This window comes from Odocoileus virginianus, chromosome 4 (genome assembly GCF_023699985.2).
Source record: "Odocoileus virginianus isolate 20LAN1187 ecotype Illinois chromosome 4, Ovbor_1.2, whole genome shotgun sequence".
NCBI lineage: Eukaryota > Metazoa > Chordata > Mammalia > Artiodactyla > Cervidae > Odocoileus > Odocoileus virginianus.
In genome coordinates, this window is record NC_069677.1 from 24,318,692 (window position 1) to 24,341,222 (window position 22,531).

Below are 22,531 nucleotides of genomic sequence, written 5' to 3' on the forward strand. Positions count from 1 at the left end.
CTGAAACTGTCACAACATTGTTAACTGGCTATACCCCAATACAACATAAAAAGTTAAAAAAAAAATTCCTGTTCTTTGTGAATCTATTAGTATTTAGGGGTATGTTAGTATTTTGGCCTATAACCATGAGACTGTGCCCATATTTTTTTTCCTGAAATATCTGCTTTCTAAAATACAGGATTCACAATGTTATTTTTCATCATGAGATGCTATTATAACCTTTAAAATAAAGAGATAATTTTTCTATCAATAGTTTATCCCTTGTACTTCCCCAATCACTGGTAAAAAGTAAATTCAGAATAATGGTTCCCACCACTGTTTTCTTTACCGCCTATGAGGCTAAGTGATTAATAAATCAAAATTTTATTAGATACTCTTTTAGCAGGATTAAACTTTTGACAAATATCTAGATGGTTAAAGAACACACTACTACCATGATTTGTTTCTCAGTAAATTTTAAAATCTGTTTTAGAAACCATCATCTACATTCCCTGTCATGCTGAGATTCCTTAATATTTCTCTGTCAGAATATCACTTTTGTTTCCTTTTTTCTTTTATAGCTTTCTACCAGGTTCTTCCCCAACAAAGTAGTTTCCACCTTATGTGTATATTCACACGCATGCCATGTGTGTGCGTGCACACACACACATCCTCGTCATTAACCCCTCTAAGCATTCCCTATTGGATGTTTCTTTTCACCAAAGTACACCTTCCAACAACCAGAGTTCTTACATGAGTACCATCCTATCACTTCTTGATAACAGACATTCTCTTGTTAAAATACTGAGTTTTCTTTTCTCTCTTGATAACAGACATTCTCTTGTTAAAATACTGAGTTTTCTTTTCTCTGTATACTGCAGTGATATACAAAATCATTTATATACCAGGTACTATTCCTAAATAGTTCTGTCCCCAAATGCCTTCTTTCTGCCATATGTTTTCCTCCTAGGTTATCTATTTCTATAACCTTATATAAGCTCCTTTCTCTTCTTCACTACAAATTTAATGAGCTTCTAGCCACAAGGTAAAAAAATGTTACTTTGCTAGAAGCCCACTACTATGGCATTCAATAGTACAGTTCAGGAAAACAAATCCTGCTCTGATACCCCCCAACTGTTTACTGCCATATCTACTCTTGTCTTGCAAAGTTAAGAGCATCAAGTGGCAATATAAAAAGATATGAGCTGTGTCTGCTCCTCCAACTCCAAAACGCTAGATTTCTTCTAAATATGTCCACTAATATGCATAAGAAAAGTTATTTTGACTAGACTATTAACTTCACACATCTTTTACATACTATCGTCCAGTGAATACAACATATCAGTCCAGCGGTTGCACACTTTGACCCATGGGCCAAGTCCTGTCCACAGCCTGTTTTTGAATGGCTCCCAGCTACAAATGGTCTTTCCATTTTTAAAGGGTTATTTAAAAACAGGTAAAAAAAAAATCACATGGATGAACCTGTGACAGGGACCATATGTACTCCACAAAGCTTAAATTTTACCATCTGGCCCTTTTTAGAAAATGTTTGCTGACCGCTGTACCAGACCCTCAAATATTTGTTAAAAGAGGAGGAGGCAGGGGGAGGGGAGCAAGACCTCAGAGTGAAGAAGAAGAAACAGATTCCTAACAAATATGCTTTGAGATGATTACAAATGGTAAATACTCTCATAATAAACACTGTGCAGATCTTTAAATCATTCCTTGACTTCCATTTTCACTGAGTTTCAAGAGAAACTAAAGGTTTTTTTATTAGTATATTTAAGAGATCATAATTTTTTTTCCAATTTACCTATTCTTGAATCATAGGTGCTCCTAAGAGAACTAAATTTAAACCTTGGTAGTCCACTTGTCCAACAAGTCAACAAAAGTGTTAGTCATCAGCAAGGTTTAAGGTGTCAGTTCACAGGTATGTACCCTCATACACACATCTGTTCCTTCCATGAAGCACCTAAGAACTGACATCCCACAACATTTTACTCATCTGTTTCCATGTGTCTGTACACCTGTTACTTCAAAATTTAATAACTGAGACTGTTCCACAAACCCTGTAATATAGCTCTGAATACTGAAAAATGTTTAATCAAAACATGAAAGTTCCATTCTCAAATAATATCAAAGACCAGTACTAGACCTGTTCATAGTGATGTTCATTAGAAGCACTTGCAAATGTGTACCTGAAAATGTTGCTCCATCACTTGGATTTTACCCTGGTCTGGGCACTTTTTTAGAGCTCGGTCTGCATAATGCAATAGGATTTCTACCATCTGTAAGGAAAACAGTAATTAAAATATGTCTCTAAAGCTTTTTTTTTTTTAAAGCTTTTTAATACTTAATATATGTGATCTTAATATATATGATCTTAAATAATATAGAATCAGACTTGGATATTTTATGAAAAAATACAATTTAAAATTTTAGTGGCCTTATTTCCCCATTTTTTAACCCCAGCCTAATTTCTTTCAGGCTCAGGGTTAGCACCAATTTGCTAATCTTTCCTAATAAATACCTCCAGGTTCCAGATCCCATTAGTGTGAAATAAAAATGAAATAAAATGTTGACGATTACCTCTTCAGTTATCCTCTGCATAGATCTTTCCCTAAAGAACACATACAGGCAATTCTTTCTACCACAGACTAAGAGAATCATTTACAAGTCTTGGGAATGACCAGTTTCTGTATGTTTTCTAAATGTTTATACTAATTTGGAATCTAATTTTCACCAATGCATTTGCACAATAAAAAGGGGGAGGAAGGACAACAATAAATGAATTCAGGCAAGCCTAGGATAGGAAAACAAAGCAAGTATTAAATATTAACACTAGCCATGTTAATGCTAATCAACAGTTTAAAGTTCAACATTCAGAAAACAAAGATCATAGCATCCGGGCCCATCACTTCATGGCAAATAGACATGGAAACACTGGAAACAGTGGCAGACTTCATTTTCTCCAAATCACTCCAAAATCACTGCAGATGGTGACTGCAGCCATGAAATTAAAAGACATTTACTCCTTGGAAGAAAAGTTATGACCAACCTGGACAGCATATTAAAAAGCAGAGACATTGCTTTGCCAACAAAGGTCTGTCTAGTCAAGGCTATGGTTTTTCCAGTGGTCATGTACGGATGTGAGAGTTGGACTATAAAGAAAGCTGAGTGCAGAAGAATTGATGCTTTTGAACTGTGGTATTAGAGTAGACTCTTCAGAGTCCCTTGGACTGCAAGGAGATCCAACCAGTCCATCCTCAGGGAGATCAGTCCTGGGTGTTCATTGGAAGGACTGATGCTGAAGCTGAAACTCCAATACTTTGGTTACCTCATGTGAAGAGTTGACTCACTTGAAAAGACCCTGATGCTGGAAAAGATTGAGAGCAGGAGGAGAAGGGGATGACAGAGGATGAGATGGCTGGATGGCATCACTGACTCGATGGACATGAGTTTGGGCAAACTCCAGGAGTTGGTGATGGACAGAGAGTGCTGTGGATCATGGGGTCACAAAAAGACAGACACGACTGAGCGACTGACCTGAACAATAATAATAATAATAATAATAAACAGCCCTCTTTGGTACCTCAGGCAATACAAACACTTGCACATATAGTGTTTCTCATAATTACTTATCAGTTTATAACAAATGTCAGCATCCTACGGGCTACAATTAATTTCAGAAACAATCCAGATCCCTGGGTTTTCTTCCTCCTCCTGTCTGCTGTCTTCTGGCTATTTCACTGTTTATAAAGGAACCAGAGATCAAATTGCCAACATCTGCTGGATCATCAAAAAAGCTAGAGAGTTCCAGAAAAACATACATTTCTGCTCTACTGACTATGCCAAAGCCTTTGACTGTGTGGATCACAATAAACTGTGGAAAACTCTTCAAGAGATGGGCATACCAGACCACCTGACCTGCCTCTTGAGAAACCTGTATGCAGGTCAGGAAGCAACAGTTAGAACTGGACATGGAACAACAGACTGGTTCCAAATAGGAAAAGGAGTATGTCAAGGCTCTATATTGTCACCTTACTTATTTAACTTATATGCAGAGTACATCATGAGAAACACTGGGCTGGAAGAAGCACAAGCTGGAATCAAGATTGCTGGGAGAAACACCAATAACCTCAGATAAGCAAATGACACCACCCTTATGGCAGAAAGTGAAGAAGAACGAAAGAGCCTCTTGATGAAAGTGAAAGAGGAGTGTGAAAAAGCTGGCTTAAAGCTCAACATTCAGAAGACCAAGATCATGGCATCCGGCCCCATCACTTCATGGCAAATAGATGGGGAAACTGTGGAAACAGTGGCTGACTTTATTTTTCTGGGCTCCAAAATCACTGCAGATGGTGACTGCATCCATGAAATTAAAAGATGCTTGCTCCTTGGAAGGAGACTTATGATCAACTTAGACAGCATATTAAAAAGCAGACATTACTTTGCCAACAAAGGTCTGTCTAGTCAAGGCTGTGGTTTTTCCAGTGGTCATATATGGATGTGAGAGTTGGACTATAAAGAAAGCTGAGCGCGGAAGAATTGATGCTTTTGAACTGTGGTGTTGGAGAAGACTCTTGAGAGTCCCTTGGACTGCAAGGAGATCCAACCAGTCCATCCTGAAGATCATCAGTCCCGGGTGTTCATTGGAAGGACTGATGTTGAAACTGAAACTCCAATACTTTGGCCACCTGATGAGAAGAGCTGACTCATTTGAAAAGACCTTGATGCTGGGAAAGATTGAGGGCAGGAGGAGAAGGAGACGACAGATGATGAGATGGTTGGATGGCATCAGCGACTCAGTGGACATGGGTTTGGGTAAACTCTGGGAGTTGGACACGCAAAGAGTTGGACACGACTGAGCGATTGAACTGAACTGAACTGAATCTTCACTAAAGAGTGAGCATTGGGAAAAAAGAAAAGGTGATAAGAAGGAATTTACAAAAGCGTTCACTGTAACACCAAGGAATTATCATCTGATTTGCTTTTTTATACAGTCTCTTCTTGACTGTAGTCATTTACCTAATCACGCCCAAAATGTACCCCAGTGAAGACCCTATTAAAATACTCACCCGATCTGCAACAATAGCCTTTCGCTTATTGGCATCCCCTGATAATCCTGCAGAGAAGCAAAACCCAGCATAAATCCAAAGTTAATCCACATCTTCAGGAGTGAAACTGCTCTGATCTTCTATTGATAACCTATGCTAACAATAGATATAACAAATCTAGGTAGCAAAATGTTGGGTAATATGCCATAACAAGAACACCTCCCATCGACTGGACCAGACAGCATGTCAGTGTACTTTCCTTTTGTTCTAACAGTTAAGTTCTCCTTATGAAATGAATTTTAAAAGTGACATTTAAAATTCTATATCCTGTATTTGTCGTTAACCTTTTTTCCTGAAAATCTGCAAGGTCTGATAACATCTTGCTTAAAAAACACTTGAACACTAAGTCAAAAGTTTTCTGTGAATGATTAATATTCATTTTCTCTGCTCCAGAAAAGCAGTACCGACTACGCCAGTGTCCTGTTGACTTACCTACTACTGCTTTTGCTTTTCCTTCGTGGAAAGACCATGCCAGAGCCAAAGCTTCTGTAAGACAGTCTTGTTTCAAGAGGTGATCCACTCTCTAAAATGAATAAATGAGAGAAACCACACCCCTTTGTCTGACCAATTACCAGTAAAAATTCCTATTCTACCTAGTGTCTTCCTAGAAGTTGTTGCTTAGTAGCTAAGATTATTCCAATAACCATGTGACTATCTTATTTCCAAGGAAAACAATTTCATAAAGCACTGGATAATACAGTGACTGTTTAAGTTGGTATAAGGAGCTACAGCCTAAATCTGAAAAGAGAAAACAGCTAGAATGCTGCTGGAGCAGAAAGAGCCAGTTGCCACAATATCCATTCACTCCCTCCTCCTTCATAACAAATTCCAAGTTTGTTTGAGATAGAAATAAACCTTTAGACAGCTAAAGGACGTTTCTAAGACTCTCCTGTGGCCACTTGGGGCCATGTGACTAACTTCTGGCCAAAGATAAGAGGAAGTGTTATCTGGAGATTTCTGGATTGTGACCTTAAAAGGTCACGGCCAGCCTTCTTTTCTGTTTCCTCCTTCCTGGAATGTGGACTTAACAGCTGGAGCTCCAGCAGTTACACTGGAACATAAAACGAGCTTGAGACTAGAATCCATACACAAGAATGGCGAAATAGGGTAGTATGACAAAGACCATGGAGCTGCCATATTAGCCACAGACTGTGTACCTCCAGACTGCTGTTACATGAGAGAAAGATCTTTTACACCACTGGTATTTTGAATTTTCTATACACACAGCCAAACCTTATCGTGAGTTAGTTTTATCAAATCAAGTATATGAGAGTTAGCATGGTTTTGATGTACTTCTGAAATTAAAAAGCACAAATTCAAATAATCTTTTTCTGCAAAGTTAAAACAAAAAATGCTAAGATGTGCTCAATTCAATAGTGCTTACATATAAGATTACTCTGAACTCACCTCTCTCCAGCTCCTCAGCATCATCACATAAACAGACTGGAAAATGAGAAGGAAATTAGACTTATCATCTCCAAGAGACTTATTTGAGAGACACATTTGTCTTAGTTCTACATGTCATTTTACACCTCTTTAAGAAAAAAATTTCATATTATACTCAAAAGTAAAGGGTCTTCAAGTGCCCACATTAAAGAGTAAAACAGGGCCTTCCCTGGCAGTCCAGTGGTTAACACTCCATGCTTCCACTGTAGTCAGGTTTGCTCCCTGGCTGGGGAGCTAAGATCCTACATGCCATGTGGCACGGACCAAAAAAAAGAGTACATCAAACATTTAAAAGTGAGTAAGTCTATAGTCCAAGGAGTTCATTCCATGGACAAAGAAGAAGGAAAATCCAATCTCCCAACTTGCTAAGTTTCTCCATGCTAAGTTTAAAAAAACAAGGAACAAAGTGATACACAAAAAGCTTTAAAAAACAAAAAGAAATTGATAAACAAAAAGTTCAAAAAAAAGGAGACAAACTGATATACAAAAAGTTCCTATTCTAAGTCAAATATCTCAATGCACTTTATTAATAATATATCCTAAGCTATCTAGGGCTTCCCAGGTGGTACAGTGGTAAAGAATCCGCCTGCCAAATGCAGGAGACACGGATTCAGTTCCTGGGTTGAGAAGATCCCCTAGAGGAGGGAATGGCAATCCACTCCAGTATTCTTGCCTGGGAAATCCCATGGACATAGGAGCCTGGCAGGCTATAGTCTATGGGGTCACCAAGAGTTGGACACAAGTAAGCTAGTGAGCACAAGCTGATCTAAGCTAAAGCACATCTTAATTACATGACAAATATATATGATAAAGTTATCTTCCTGGTCATGAAAACATAAATGTGAAGGAAGATTGAGAAAGTATACCTCTGAATAAACAAAATAAGCATCCTATTAACCAGAACCTAAACAAAAGTAAAAATATAGTATGTCTAAAAGTAGAGGAAATTAATTAGTTGTACAGTACAAAGAATTATATTCAATATCTTCTAATAACCTATAATAAAATTAAGGGGCAATCTTTTAAAAAATTAATTAAACATCATGATCATCTAACCCTTCAAAGTTTTCAATTACTGCTGATCAGTATTCACTTTGTAATGTACTGCCTAGCCTCTTTACCAGCAACCTCCTTCAGCCCCAACAAACAAACACCAAGTCACAAAGTGGAAGAACTTACTTTTGTTCCCAAATAAAAGATCTGACCACCATAGCTACTTATGGATTGATAGCAAGCCTTCTCTCCAACCAAAGCCTAAAAAAAAAAAATTTAAAAGTAAAAACTACATGCATTAGAAGTCTCAAATTTTCAGGAATGTGTATTACAGAGACAATATAGTTTCATCCTGTAAGTGAGTGGGGGAAAAAATGTCAGGCGAGTGCCACTCTGTCTGTGGAGGTGGCAGAAAAGACAAAGTGCAAAAAGTAGTTCTCTGCTTGTATATGGTCTTTTTATCTTTCAGAGTAATGCAAAAAAGGGAGGAACATGTCAACTTCTAAATCTGAAGAAAAACTGTTGCAACCTGCCCACTACTGAATGACAGCGAGTGTCTGCTTCCGGCAAAGAATACGGCTAATTGAAATGATACCTTCAAGTTCTTCGAAATAAATATCAACAAAAAACACAAAAGCAAACAGGAAGATAAAGCAGCACAGTATATGAAAGTCAGCACAGCCCAGCAAACAGAAACAAGACTTACTGCCTGATAAATCTGGGTTGCAAATTTTGGCTCTGTTACCTACTGGGTGACAGAGTTTAAACAAGTTTCAAAGTTCTGACACTATGTTTTTCCATCTTTGAAAACCATGCAGCTTCTGAGAGGCTTACACACAGTAGTATTTATAAATCTTCCAAAATATATGTGGTCAAGAACTTATAACTAGTAATTTTTCTTATTATGAAACTGTAAAAATATATACAGAGGTAGAGAAAATAAAACGAACCCAATGTATCCAGTAACTAGCTTCATTAATTACAAGCTCAATCTTGTTTCATCTATAATTCCCACTGACTCTTCTATAACACAGTAATAACTCTGAAATGGATCTCAGATTTTGAACACCTCATTTGCAAAAATTCAGTATATGCATAATAAATCCTTTTTAACATAACCACACAATTTCCTTGACAGACTTTTAAAAATCAACACTCATTCCTCAATATCAAATATCTGATCAGTGTTTGGATTTCAAATTGCCTCATAAATGTCAAACGTTACTGAGATTTTTATTGTTTCTACATTTCATTTGTTTAGGTCAAGACTCAAATAAGGGCCTCACACTGAAGAAGGCTGATACATCTCTTAAGAGTCAGTGCGCCTCTATCTCTCACAGTCCTTTACTTTCCATGAAGTTTATTTGTTGAAGACACTGGAACACTTATTCATTGGAATTTCCTACTATCTGAATTTTGCTAATGGCATCCCAGTGGACTCCTTTAACATGTTCCTCTGCTTCTATATTTCCTCTAGAAGATCAGAATCAGGGTTTTGCACTTTTTTTTCAGTCTGGGTTTCTGGCAGTACCACTTTAAATTTAAGTACAATGTCACTGGTAGGATTTTCGTAGATGTTCTTTTTGATCAAGCTGAAGAAGCTCCCTTCTATTCCTAGTTTGCTAAGAATTTTATCAGAAACAGATACTGAATTTTGTGAAATGCTTTTTCTACGTCTTTTGAGATGGTATATGACCTTTCTACAATAAACATACTGAATTACATTGACTTTTGAATATTAAACCAGCCGGGTGTGACTTGGATAAATACCATTTGATAATGATTCCACTTTTCATACACTGCTGATTTCTATTTACTACTATTTTACAGATTTTTGCTTCTATGCTCATGAAGTCATTGATCTGTATTATACTTTATTGCAATGTCTTCAGTTTTGTTATCAGAAGTAAGCTGATATCATAAAAAGATTTATGTGCTCCCTTTTTCTCTATTTTTAAAAAGATTTTTATGTAAAATTGATATTTTTTCCTTAATTATAATAGACTTTACTAGTGAAGCTATCTAAGCCTGGATTTTCTTTGTAGGAAATCAAACATACAACCCCTTAGATTTTCATTTCTTCTTGGTCAGCTTTAGTTATCTGTATCTTTCAAAGGATTTTTGCACTTCACCTAAAATTGTTTAATTTTAGGCATAAAGTATTTATATTATCTTTTTAATATTTTCAGACTACACAGTGATTGTATCTCTCTCATTCCTGATATTAGTAACTGCACCTTTTTTCTGAATTACTCACTGTTTTATCAATTTATCTTTTAAAAAACAAGCTTTATTTTCTTTGATTTCTCTACTGTTTGTCCATTTCCTACTTAACTGATTTGTGTTCACTGTTGTTATTTCTTGCTTTAATATACTTCAAGTTTATTTGCTCTTCTCTGTTTCTTTAAGATCAAAACTTAGGTTACAAATTTGAGATGTTTTTTAAGGTATTTAAAGCTATAGTGAAAGCAAAAGTCGCTCAGTCATGTCCAACTCTTGGTGACCCCATGGACTATACAGTCCATGGAATTCTCCAGGTCAGAATACTGGAGTGGGTAATTATTTCCTTCTCCAGGGGATCTTCCCAACCCGGGGATCGAACCCAGGTCTCCCTATTGCAGGCAGATTCTTTACCAGCTGAGCCACCAGGGAAGGCCAAGAATACTGGAACAGGTAGCCTATTCCTTCTCTAGGGGGTCTTCCTGACCCAGGAATCAAACTGGGGTCTCCTACATTGCAGGTGGATTCTTTACCAGCTGAGCGACCAAGGAAGCACATTTAAAGCTATAAATTACCCTCAAATTGACTTATAGACCCCAGATTTTTTTTGAAGTTAATTTACAATGTGTTAGTTCAAGTGTATAGCAAAGTGATTGTTATTTTACATATATACATTCTTTTTCAGATTCTTTTCCCTTATAGATTATTATAAAATATTGAATATAGTTCCCTGTGCTATACAGTAGGCCCCTGTTGGTTATCTACTTTAGATACAGTAGTGTGCATATATTAATCCCAAATTCCTAACTATCCCTCCCCGCTCTCCCCTTTGGTAACCGTAAGTTTGTTTTTATATGTCTATGAGCCTGTTTCTGTTTTTGTAAATAAGTTTATTTGCATTTTTTTAAATTCCACATATGAGTGATATCTTATATTTGTCTTTCTCTGGTTTACTTCAGTATGATAATCTCTAGGTACATCTGTATTACTGTATCTGGCATTCTTATAGCTGAGTAATATTCCACTGTGTGTCTGTGTGTGTATTTATATATATACCACATCTTCTTTATCCATTCATCTATCGATGAACATTTAGGTTGCTTCCATGTACACACAACGTGTCGTGGCTGTTGTAAATAGTACTATGAACATTAGACTGCACGTGTCTTTTTGAATGATAGTTTTTTCTGGATATATGTCCAGCAGTGGGATTGATGGATCATATGGTAACTCTATTTTTACTATTTTAAGGAATCTCCATACTGTTCTCCATAGTGGCTGGACCAATGTACATTTCCACCAACAGTGCAGGAGGGTTCCTTCTTCTCTAACTCTCTCCAGCATTGATTATTTGTAGATGCTTTGATGCTAGCCATTCTGACTGATGTGAGGTGATACCTCGTGTTGTTTCGATTTGCATTTCTCTAATCATGAGCAATGCTGATCATCTTTCATGTACCTATGAGCCATCTGTATGTCTTCTTTGGAAAAATGTCTTTTTAGATGTTCTGCCCACTTTTTAACTGGGTTGTTTGTGTAAAGATGCTGAGCTGTATGAGCTGTCTGAGACCACAGATTTTTATATGCTGCATTTTCACTTTCATTTAGTTCAAAATATATTCTAACTTCCTTTGAGATTTCTTCTTTGACTTATGGGTTATTTATAAACGTGCTCTTAATTTCCAAATATTTGAGTTTTCTCCAGATTTACCCAAAAGATTCTTTCAATGATTTACTGTTGTTTGCTTTATGGCCTAGCATATAATTTATTGGATGCCCCATCTGCACTTGAGAAAGTTTGTAATTTGCTTTTGCTGGGTGGAATTCTCTATAAATATCAGTTATGTCAAGTTGGCCAATAATTCTTTTTAAGTCTTCTGTATACCCTTGATGGTTTTCTGTCTACTTATTCTATTAATTACTAATAAAGGAGTTCTGAATTTTCCAAACTCTAATTGTGGACTTGTCTGTTTCTCCTTTTAGCTTTGTTATTGTCTCATATATTTTGAAGGTCTGTTATTGGATGCTTAAGCCTTTAAGATTATTATGTCTTCTTGACAAATTAATCTTTTCATCAATTTGAAATTTCTCTTTATCTCTGGCAATATTCCCTGCTCAGAAATCTACTTAACCTGATATTAAAATAGCCATTCTAATTATTAGTATTTGCGCAATATGTCTTTTTCCTTCCTCTTACTTTTAACTTATCATGACTCTGTATTTAATGAGAGCTTTTTGGAGACAGCATAGAGTTGGTTCTTGCTTTTTATAAATCCAGTATGATAATCCCTGCCTTTCAACTGAAATGTTTAGACAACTTCCATTTCCTAAAATTATTGATATAGTTGGATTTAGATTATCTTATTGTTTTCCACCTGTACTACCTCTTCTTTTATGCTTCATTGAATTTAATATTTTTTAATATCCACTTTTTTGCTACTATTGACTTATAAAGGGATACTTTTTCAGTGACTACCCTAGTGTTTATAATATGCAGCTTTAACTAATCTCAGTCTACATTTACATAATATACTATTTGATGTATAATGTTAAGAACTTCACAGTAACATATTTCCTTCTCCCTACTCCCTGCCATGTACTATTTCTGTCATCCTATTACTTCTACATATCATTAAGTATGTACCACAAAATATCATTACTTTTGTTTTAAACAGTCAACTTCTTTTGTTAAATGACAATAGTAAGGTATAATTTACACACCATAAAAATTCACTCATTAAGTATATGATATGGTAAATGTACAGTTGTTCAACCATCACCAAAATCCAATTTCAGAATATTTCCATCACTCCACAAAGATAACTTCTACCCACTTCCAGTCAATTCTCATTCCTACTCTTAGTCCCAGTTCTATTAATCTACATCTGTCTCTATAAATTTACCCTTTCTGGACATTTCATATAAATAGAATCAAACACTACATGGTCTTTCCATATGGCTTCTTTCACTTAACATAGTATTTCTGAGGTTCATCCATGTTGTAGCATGTGTAAATAGTCCACTTTTTAAATTGAGGAATAGCATTCTGCTACATGGACATGCCACATTTTGCTTATCCATTTATCAGCTGGTGGACATTTTGACTGTTTTGACTTTTGAGCTATTACGAATAATACTGCTATGAACATCTGTGTACAAGTGTTTTTGTGGAGATATGGCTTCATTCCTCTTGAGTAGCTAGTCCTCTAGCTAAGACTAGAACTGCTCTACTACATGGAATCTTCAATACTTTGCGGAACTTCCAAACTGTTTTCTACAATGGCTGCACCATGTCCAACAAGCAAAATATGAATGTTCCAACTTTTCTGCACTGTAGTCAACAGTTGTTATTGTCTCTTTTTGATTACAGCTATCCCGGGAGGCATGAAGTGGTATCTCATTGTGATTTTGATTTGTATTTCCGTAATGATTAATGGTGTTGAATATCCTGTCATCTGCTTTTTGGCCATTTGGTATATCTTCTCTGGAGACTACTGCAGATTATGTCAGATGAGAAATCTGCTCTTACACTTATTGCTGATCCTCTGCATTTAATGTGTCTTTTTCCTCTGCATGCTCTAATATTTCCTCTTTCCAATTCATTTGAATCAATCTGTTCATTTTACTTGTGTTTGGGTTCACTGAGCTTCTTGAACTTTTCTGTTTATTGTTTTGGAAAGTTTTTGACCATTATTTCTTCTAATTTTTTCTCTCTCCTTCAGAGATTTCTACTACACATTAGGATACTTCACGCTACCTCACTAGTCACTAACACTTTAATTTTTTTCTGTTTCATTTTGGATAGATCCTATTGTTCTATTTTCAAGTTCACTAACATCTTGAAAATTACTGTTTTTGTTTTTTGGTTTTTTCCCTTGATTTTTTTTTCCCAGACAGGAGAGCAAATCCAGTCCCCACTATTCCATCATGGCTGAAAGTACAAATTCAAAGTCTATCAGTGTTTTTAATAATCACTCAGACTGCCACCACCACCACCGCTGCCGCAGTTGCTAAGAGACAGGGAGAGCTGATCTGGGGGCTTCCCAGGTGGCTAAGATGGAAAAAAAATCTGCTTTCAATGTGGGACACCCAGGTTTGATCCTGAGTCAGGAAGATCCCCTGCAGAAGGAAATGGCTACCCACTCCAGTATTCTTGCCTGGGAAATTCCACAGACAGAGGAGCCTGGAGGGCTGCAGTCCATAGGGTCACAGAGAGTCAGACATGACCAAGTGATTGACACTTACACTTCCAGACAAAAGAGAATGTCTAAGTGTGGGACCATAATTATTCTTAACCTAGTGGATTCTATTGAATTACCATTTCTTTTTCTGGATTTTCCTAGTTTCTAAATTCTGAAAATACTGCAAGACTCTTTCACATATATTTATGCTCTGAAGTTCTAATATCTCAGGGAGATTTGAGCAATGGCTAGATATTATGCTGTAGACACTCATAAATATGACCTTCATTACTATTTTTTTTTCCAAGAAATTATGCAGAGAAGTTCCACAAGAGTCTAAATTTCCTGCTTAAAGATTATTGACTTAGGAAACATGAGATCACAATTCCAAGTAATTTAATTGTAAACTACTTATGTAAATGGGCTTCCCTGGTGGCACTAGTGGTAAAGAGTGAAGTGAAAGTCACTCTGTCCTGTACAACTCTTTGTGATCCCATGGACTATACAGTCCATGGAATTCTCCAGGCCAGAATACTGGAGTGGGTAGCCTTTCCCTTCTCCAGGGGATCTTCCCAACCCAGGGATGGAGCCCAAGTCTTCTGCATTGCAGGTGGATTCTTTATCAGCTGAGCCACAGGGGAAGCCCAAGAATACTGGAGTGGGTTACCTATCCCATCTCCAGTGGATCTTCCCAACCCAGGAATCGAACTGGACCCCCCTGCCAATGCAGGAGACATAAGAGATGTGGGTTGGGAAGATCCCCTGGAGGAGGGCATGGCAACCCACTTCAGTATTCTTGCCTGGACAATCCCAGAGACAGAGGAGCCTGGTGGGCTACAATCCATAGGGTCGCAAAGACTTGGCGCACACACCTGTAAAAATTGCTAAATGCCATTGTCATTGCTTAAAATATAGTAAAATTAATACTAAAACCATAACTTTTAGGTCTTCCTTCTCTGCAGACTCCTACAATTCATCTATCTCCCATTCCTAAAGAATTTTTCTCTCAAAGCTCTCTTTGCCTTTCAATGACTGCAGTGTTCATACCTGTTCAAGTCTTTAGCAATTATCCATATACTTCCAAAGCCTTACAAGCTACCTGTCTCACTAGTCTTTAATTCCTTAAATCAGGCTTGTTGTCACCATATAAAACTTTCTAAAATATCTTGCTTTTAAAATTTCTTTCTTATGAACTTTAAATTTCACTTCATTATTTTTAGTATAAAAGTTAAAATTCTTTGGTATTAGTCACGTTTCTGAACAGAAGATAACAGGAATTATTGTTTTAATTCACATTCTTGAATACTTACATATAAATTCACATCCACTTCAACCCAGTTAGCGGTTTTCAAAGAAACATCAAGACATAAAGATAACCCCTCAGAATTCTTAAAATAAAACAACAATATATCAAGTTTATCAAAACAATACTAAAATAATGGATCAGCCTTACCAGCGCCTGGCTCACATTTCCTCCAGTGGCTAGTGATTTGAAATGGCTGCTATTATAGACCAACTGAACTTCTGAGATCTCTACCGTTTCCAGTTCCTCCTGAGTTTGCCGATCAATCACATGCAACTTCTCTACACTGTCCAAGAGCACAATTGTGCGTGAGTTTATCCACTATAATTCAAGCACACAGAAACACAAAAGTGAGGCCCATCCGACATCATCATCCAGGACGAGAAGAAAGCTTGGCCACTCAGTTCAATGACACTGAGGACCTTAAACATTTAATCAATCAGGTGATGACAACACAATCACAGGGAGAACTACTCAGTACCAGCCCAAAGAACAGCAGGTGCACAGCATAGTATTGAGTTTTGATGGTATTAAGGTGATTCATAATATAAAAGAAGGCTAACTAAGAACCCTAATAGATATTATGGGATAAATTGTTTTTTATCAAATTTTTTTAAAGGTACTACATTGACACAATAACTTAAAAGTGGCCAACTTTGCATTTCTAGTGTTTTGACATTAATCAAACAAAATGGTGAATGAAACCTCATAAACCTAGCTGGTCAAAGAATGATCGTTAGCATTTAAGTATTACACATTTTAAAATGGAAACTATTTAAAAAATATATATTTCCTTCAAAACATACCTACAAATTATGGCAGAGTTCTTTCCTCTATTTCTCTAGATAGTCTGAATATTTGTTAATGAGTACTATTACAATTTTAAAAGTAATAATAATGCTAAAATCTACTAAAGGATGTCATTTTGATTAAATTTCTTGGGTTATATATAAAATTTATTTTCAAAATATTTTTTGAAAATTCTCAATTCCTCCCCCAGAAATAAATAAAGTCTTAAAATCTGCACAATTAGAATTCTAAATTAGCCAGAACAAAGTATTTCCCCTGCACTTTCTCTGATACTAGTTTTGGTTTATTTATATGATCTCTTCCCATGCTCAGAAATTATCTGCATAATCAAATAACAATCAAAAACAATCAAGTTGAAAATGGATCAATTTTTCTATTTTAACTATGCTACATGTGCATATACTTTATCACTGTAGTGGCTGCTGTAAGGAAGGGTTTGGTTTTTCAAAAAAACATTGTCTCTCAGAAAACAGAGTTTGACACTCAAAACATTTACAAAGAACTTCTGTAATGTGCTCTCTTGACTATTTTGAGAAACAAAGTACCATTCAGAAAAGACATATTATTCAGCCTTGTACAAACTTAGTGCTAGATTTTACACACTTTCAAAAGTCACCTGGTTAACAGAAAGAATGACCAAGAATGTTAGCATGTTTAGCGATTATTCTTGGGATTAGACTCTCACTATTTTAAGTGTTGACACACTGTAAACAATCCTTTTAAAGGTAACTTACAAAGCAATGCAGTTAGGGGTCACATCATGCATATGTCACAGGACAAATGAAAAACACTCACTGTCCTACTATTAGAATGACTACTTGTGGTTGGGAAATTTTTTCCAGGGATAGAATCATATGCAGATGTTTACAGAGTTATACCTCAAACAAACAAAAAAAAAGATATACCTCAAACATCTTAAATGCAAGTGACAATGATGAATTCTAGAAAAATATATTACACAATTCCACAAGGGATTCTGGTAATGACAAAACACTGATGTCTAATATACATGGGAAGAGGTTGAACAAAATTATTTCATGAAATGTATATGGGAAAAAAGTGTTATTTCTAAATCAAGTTTGTGAGATTTAAAAAGCAATGTGCAAATAAATTTAATAAATCATCTATTATAAAAATTGATATGAAAGGAAATAATCTTTTTTTAAAAAACCAAAAGGTTTCTCAGGACCGAGATGCATGGTAGAGAGAACTCTGCAAAATTTTTTAGCCACAAGAAAATAGTATCTCCTAAAAAAAAAAAAGAAAAGAAAATAGTATCTCCTGAACCAATGAGGACATACTCAGAAGTACCAAAATGTGTTTACAAAAAAAGCCCAGCAATGACCCTGAAAAAATTATTCTGATCTACCCTTTGAGCTATTCAAGATTTTAAAGAAAACTTTTGGTGATCTTGCCAGTGTTCAGCAAGCTGAAGGACAATAAAAATAATGTGTAGCATCACACCAATATCGAAAAGACTTTTTTCAGTACAAGCAGGACTTCACTTCTGTCCACATTTTATATGATCCTAAAGGTCATGGTTTATGGCAGAAATCCTGGGAGACTTAACAGAACATGGACTCAAAACAACTACATAAAGTAATTGGGGCTATTTCATTTCAATAGTACTCACAGTAAAGTTGATGAGGTCATAGTATAGGTGAAGATGCTTTTGCTTAGTAACATGTATCGCTCCAGATTCGTCTCTCTTAACCTGATGATGAAATAAAAACAACCTGAGATTTGTTAAAAAACTGGAAATAGAACTGCCATATGACCCAGCAATCCCACTTCTGGGCATATACACCGAGGAAACCAGATCTGAAAGAGACACGTGCACCCCAATGTTCATTGCAGCACTGTTTATAATAGCCAGGACATGGAAGCAACCTAGATGCCCATCAGCAGACAAATGGATAAGGAAGCTGTGGTACATATACACCATGGAATATTACTCAGCCGTTAAAAAGAATTCATTTGAATCAGTTCTAATGAGATGGATGAAACTGGAGCCCATTATACAGAGTGAAGTAAGCCAGAAAGATAAAGACCATTACAGTATACTAACACATATATAAGGAATTTAGAAAGACGGTAATGATAACCCTATATGCAAAACAGAAAAAGAGACACAGATGTACAGACAGAATTTTGGGACTCTGTGGGAGAAGGCGAGGGTGGGATGTTTCAAGAGATCAGCACTGCAACATGTATATTATCTATAGTGAAACAGATCACCAGCCCAGGCTGGATGCATGAGACAAGTGCTCGGGCCTGGTGCACTGGGAAGACCCAGAGGGATCGGGTAGAGAGGGAGGTGGGAGGGGGGATCGGGATGGGGAATACATGTAAATCCATGGCTGATTCAGGTCAATGTATGACAAAACCCACTACAATATTGTGAAGTAATTAGCCTCCAACTAATAAAAATAAATGAAAAAAAAAAAACACAATTTAAAAAAAAAAAACCCTGAATATCAGCTACTGTTTGAGAGACTTTAAAAAGTTTCTCACCTAGTCAATCCACCTAGAACATGATTTCCATTCAGAATATGGGTAAAACAAATACTGATAACTAAAGAAACTATTAAACAAATGAAAAAAATCACTCACAAGTGTACGTAGTATACTGGTCAGTGGTCAAGCTGTCAGTTTAGGCATACCATGTTTGAAATGCACTTCACTTTATTGTGCTTCCAGATACTGCGTGTGTTACAAACTGAAGATCTGTGGCAACCTTGCATCCATCTATTGGCGCCACTTTTCCAACAACATTTGCTTGCTTGCTTCCTGTCTCTGTGTCACATTTTGGTAATTTTTTCAGTAGTTCAAACTTTTTCAGTATTATTTGTTATAGTAATCTGTGATTAGTGACCTTTGATGTTACTATTGTAATTGTTTTGGCTTTTTTTAAGCAATAAAGTATTTTTAAATTAAGGTATGTACACTGCTTTTCTTTAGAGATAATGTTATTACACACTTAAAAGACTAGACTACAGTGTAGTGCAAACATAACTTTTCTATCTATGCCCTGGGAAACCAGTCAACTTACGTGCCTCACTGCATTGCAGTATTTGCTTTATTGCAGTGGTCTGAAACGGAACCAACAATATCCCCAGGGTATGCCTGTACTGGCAAATTTAACATTCACTCTGTCATACTCAGAACAAACTAACTTCATCACATCAATAACTGTATTTAGCCAGAGTTAAAGCATAAAATAGGATTAGTCGCATGGTGTAAAAAATGTAAAACAAAAGTACATTAAAAGGAAAAAAAGGTGCTGAAGTGACCAAAACTAGGCTTTTCTGAAATATGATACTAGTATAGCTCAAACAGCCCGAAATTTCCCAGAACTTCAAGTGTTAATATTGTACTTATATGTGCATATGTATACACTCTATAATCTTCAGCTGTCCTCCTCATTTGTTCTATTTCTGCTCCAAGACAACAGAGCACTGAAGACGACAGACACAATACAGTGACCTGCCTGAAACGCATGACATTCAATTCAACTTGGGTTTTCTTGCATACTTCCCATAGCAGTGACCTAGAGGTCCTTCTTTCCCTTTACGTCCCAGTTCCTCTTTGCCTTCAAGTCCCATCACTTGTCATGTTGACCTCACCAGATAACAAACAACGGAGACCATTTAATGTGAGCCCTTCATGTCCTCCCATCTTTACTTCCTAAGTCACTTCCCTAGTAAGAAAGGCGGCTCTGGTAAAAGGAACTAGATCTACAACCACGTGTTTAAGAGCAAGTTCCACTATTACAGCTGAGTCACCAAAGGTAAATCATTTATTCTTCCAGTTTCATTTGTAAAATGAAAATAAGAAAGCACCAAATTGTTCTGTATCTTGCATATGTTGAAAGTGTTTCATAAACAAGAATATCAAGGCCAACATTAACTATTTTAAGACTGGCTGAAGTCCTTACTAAAGAAAATCACTTCACCTGTATAAACTCTGAATCCTACTCCCTCCTTCACTGCTTAATATTACCCCTCCTCTGCTAATATATTTAATCACTTCTTTGAAAGGTCCTTTATCCTCTTGCTATCAGACAGGTTTCTGACTTACCCACCTTCAAAAAACAAAAATTTTCCCCTGATTTACTTCTTACAGAAAATTAAGAACTTTTCTCCTCTTGCAACCAAACACTGTACTCAGTAGTGTGAGTCTGTTCTTCTAGAAACCCATTCCTTTAACAACGCTCTATAATTCATCTTCCACTTCAATTCCGCTGATGATTAGTCCTCTGAAACGTTTCTAAAAGCTACTTCTTACATATCTGGTGGCCTTGCCTTCAGTCTTCTTCCTTGATCTCTCTTTGGTATTGGTATTACACTGGAATTGATAATGTCCTGAAGCCTCTCCTCGTCCGTCTTTTGTATGATGCTATAACTGTTCTATTTCCCCACCTACCTCCACATGCCTTTATAGGATCCGCCTTTCTATTGCCTTTGTTTTCCTTTTCCTTATACGAGTGTCCACCAACGTTATGGATGCTCTCGCTTTTGATTTACAGAGCTTCAACTACCTTCTCAATCCTGGAATTTGCATTTGCACCCCAGACCTGGATTGCCAATCAGCCCAGAGAACATTACTCAAGTCTCACCTTCACTTCCAACCCAACACTATCCTTCCCTAACTCTACTCTTTGAATGTGTCATGCTTCTAAAATACAAAGCCAGAAATGCAATGTTTTATGTCTTTCAGTCCCCATGAAAAGCCTTGTCTTTCCTTCAAAATGCCATCCCTAACTCTCACTGCAACAATCCTTGTCTAAAGACCTCACTTGCTTTATTAAAAGAGCAAAACCCTTTATTTCCCTCCAACCTCCTATAATCGGTTCTTTTTTCTATTTCTACAGTGCTATTCCTAAAATGTCACTTTGATCATAACACTTTAATTACCTAAAAACCTGTGATGGTTCCCCCTTACCAATCTAGGGCGATTATTATAGAATCTAGATCAGAGGTTAGCAAACTTTTTCTGTAAAAGGCCATACAGTAAATATTTTTGGATCTGCAGAGCATACAATCTCTGTCATAACTACTCAATTCTGCCACTGTTGTGCAAAAGCAGCCATAAATAAGACATAACCAAATGGGTATGAAATAGAACTTCACAAAATCAAGTAGCCAGCCAAGTCCACAGGCCATAGTCTGCCAACCTCTAATCTAGATCCATGCCATATATTCAACTTTATTTTCAACAATAAGTTTCTCCCTGTTATTAATTCTACTAACATTTATTACTGACCTTCTACATATTTAAGTACTGTCCAAGTAGTTGGAATACAGCAGTAGGGTTGGTTTTAGACTTATGGAGCTTTCAGTCTAGTAAAGAAGAAAAATATTAAATAAAGAATTTTAGAAGTGCTGAATGTTATAAAAGAAGGTATTATGGATGTTTGTAGTGGGAAATGCTAACTGAGGTCAGTAGGTCAGGGAAGGCCATGCTAATCATGAGCTAGGATAATGCAGAAGAGAGCACAGAGCTTTCCTGGCAGAGATGTTGGCCTATGTAAAGACACCAAAGCCAAAGACATGGAAGCATCCTAAATGTCCATCGATGATGAATGGATAAAGAAGATGTGGTACATTTACTCAGCCACAAGAAAGAATGAAACAATGCTTTTGCAGCACCATGGATGGGCCTAGAGAATGTCATACTAAGTAAATCAGACAGAGAAAGACAAATACATGATATCGCTGATATGTGGAATCTAAAAAGATGACATGAATGAACTTATTTACAAAACAGAAACAGGCTCACAGACATAGAAAACAAACATGGTTACCACGGGGAAAGAGGGAGTGGGATAAATTAGGAGTTTGGGATAAGCAGATACATACTATTATAGATAAAAGATAAACAGCAAGGTCCTACTGTAAAGCACAGGAAATTATATTCAATATCTCATAATATCTACAATGGAAAAGCTGGAAAAGAATATATATATAAATATATATACATATATGTAAACTGAATCACTTTGCTGTACACCAGAAACTAACTCAATACTGTCAATCAACTATATGTCAATTAAAAAAAGAAGTAAAAAGACACTGAGGCAAAAGACTAGTTAGGAAGCTACTTCAGAGCCTGGGTTAAAAATGCCTGTGATTTAGGCTAGGGAAGCAGCAATAGGGGAGACAAAAAAAGGAAGTAAATTAGAGTCAGCAGGATGTGCGATGGAGCAGGAATAGAGAGAAAAATGCAACTGAAAGGCAACTCCCGGGTCTCAAGCTGCAGAAACGAGGTGGACAGCGAGGCACTTGCTTCACTGAGCTGGGAAAGTCAGGAAGGGATTCCACAGGCACGTTCTCATCTCCGTATTTCAGTTCATCTTATTTCCCCCAACATGTACATCCAGCCCTCCTGGAGTATTTGCCCTGTGCCCTTCATAAAGTCTTCCACAGCCTCTGTAATCCACACAAATCTCTTCATGCTCTGAACTTACATCAAGTTTTAAA

General features: G+C 36.6%; 1 protein-coding gene across 7 annotated transcripts in view; it reads right to left on the reverse strand.

The window, feature by feature from the left end:
- Positions 1-22,531, reverse strand: part of VPS8 (VPS8 subunit of CORVET complex) — a 384,233-nt gene that overhangs the window by 229,232 nt on the left and 132,470 nt on the right. For 6 of the 7 annotated variants that reach the window (XM_070466284.1, XM_070466286.1, XM_070466285.1 and 3 more), the window contains 7 exons: positions 17,683-17,763; positions 15,390-15,560; positions 7,722-7,796; positions 6,504-6,539; positions 5,529-5,619; positions 5,058-5,104; positions 2,178-2,267 (listed from right to left, as the gene is read on the reverse strand). In XM_070466284.1, the coding sequence (XP_070322385.1) occupies positions 2,178-2,267; positions 5,058-5,104; positions 5,529-5,619; positions 6,504-6,539; positions 7,722-7,796; positions 15,390-15,560; positions 17,683-17,763 (591 nt within the window). The remainder of the gene's footprint in view (positions 1-2,177; positions 2,268-5,057; positions 5,105-5,528; positions 5,620-6,503; positions 6,540-7,721; positions 7,797-15,389; positions 15,561-17,682; positions 17,764-22,531) is intronic. The other variant, XM_070466287.1, reaches the window with a different exon arrangement.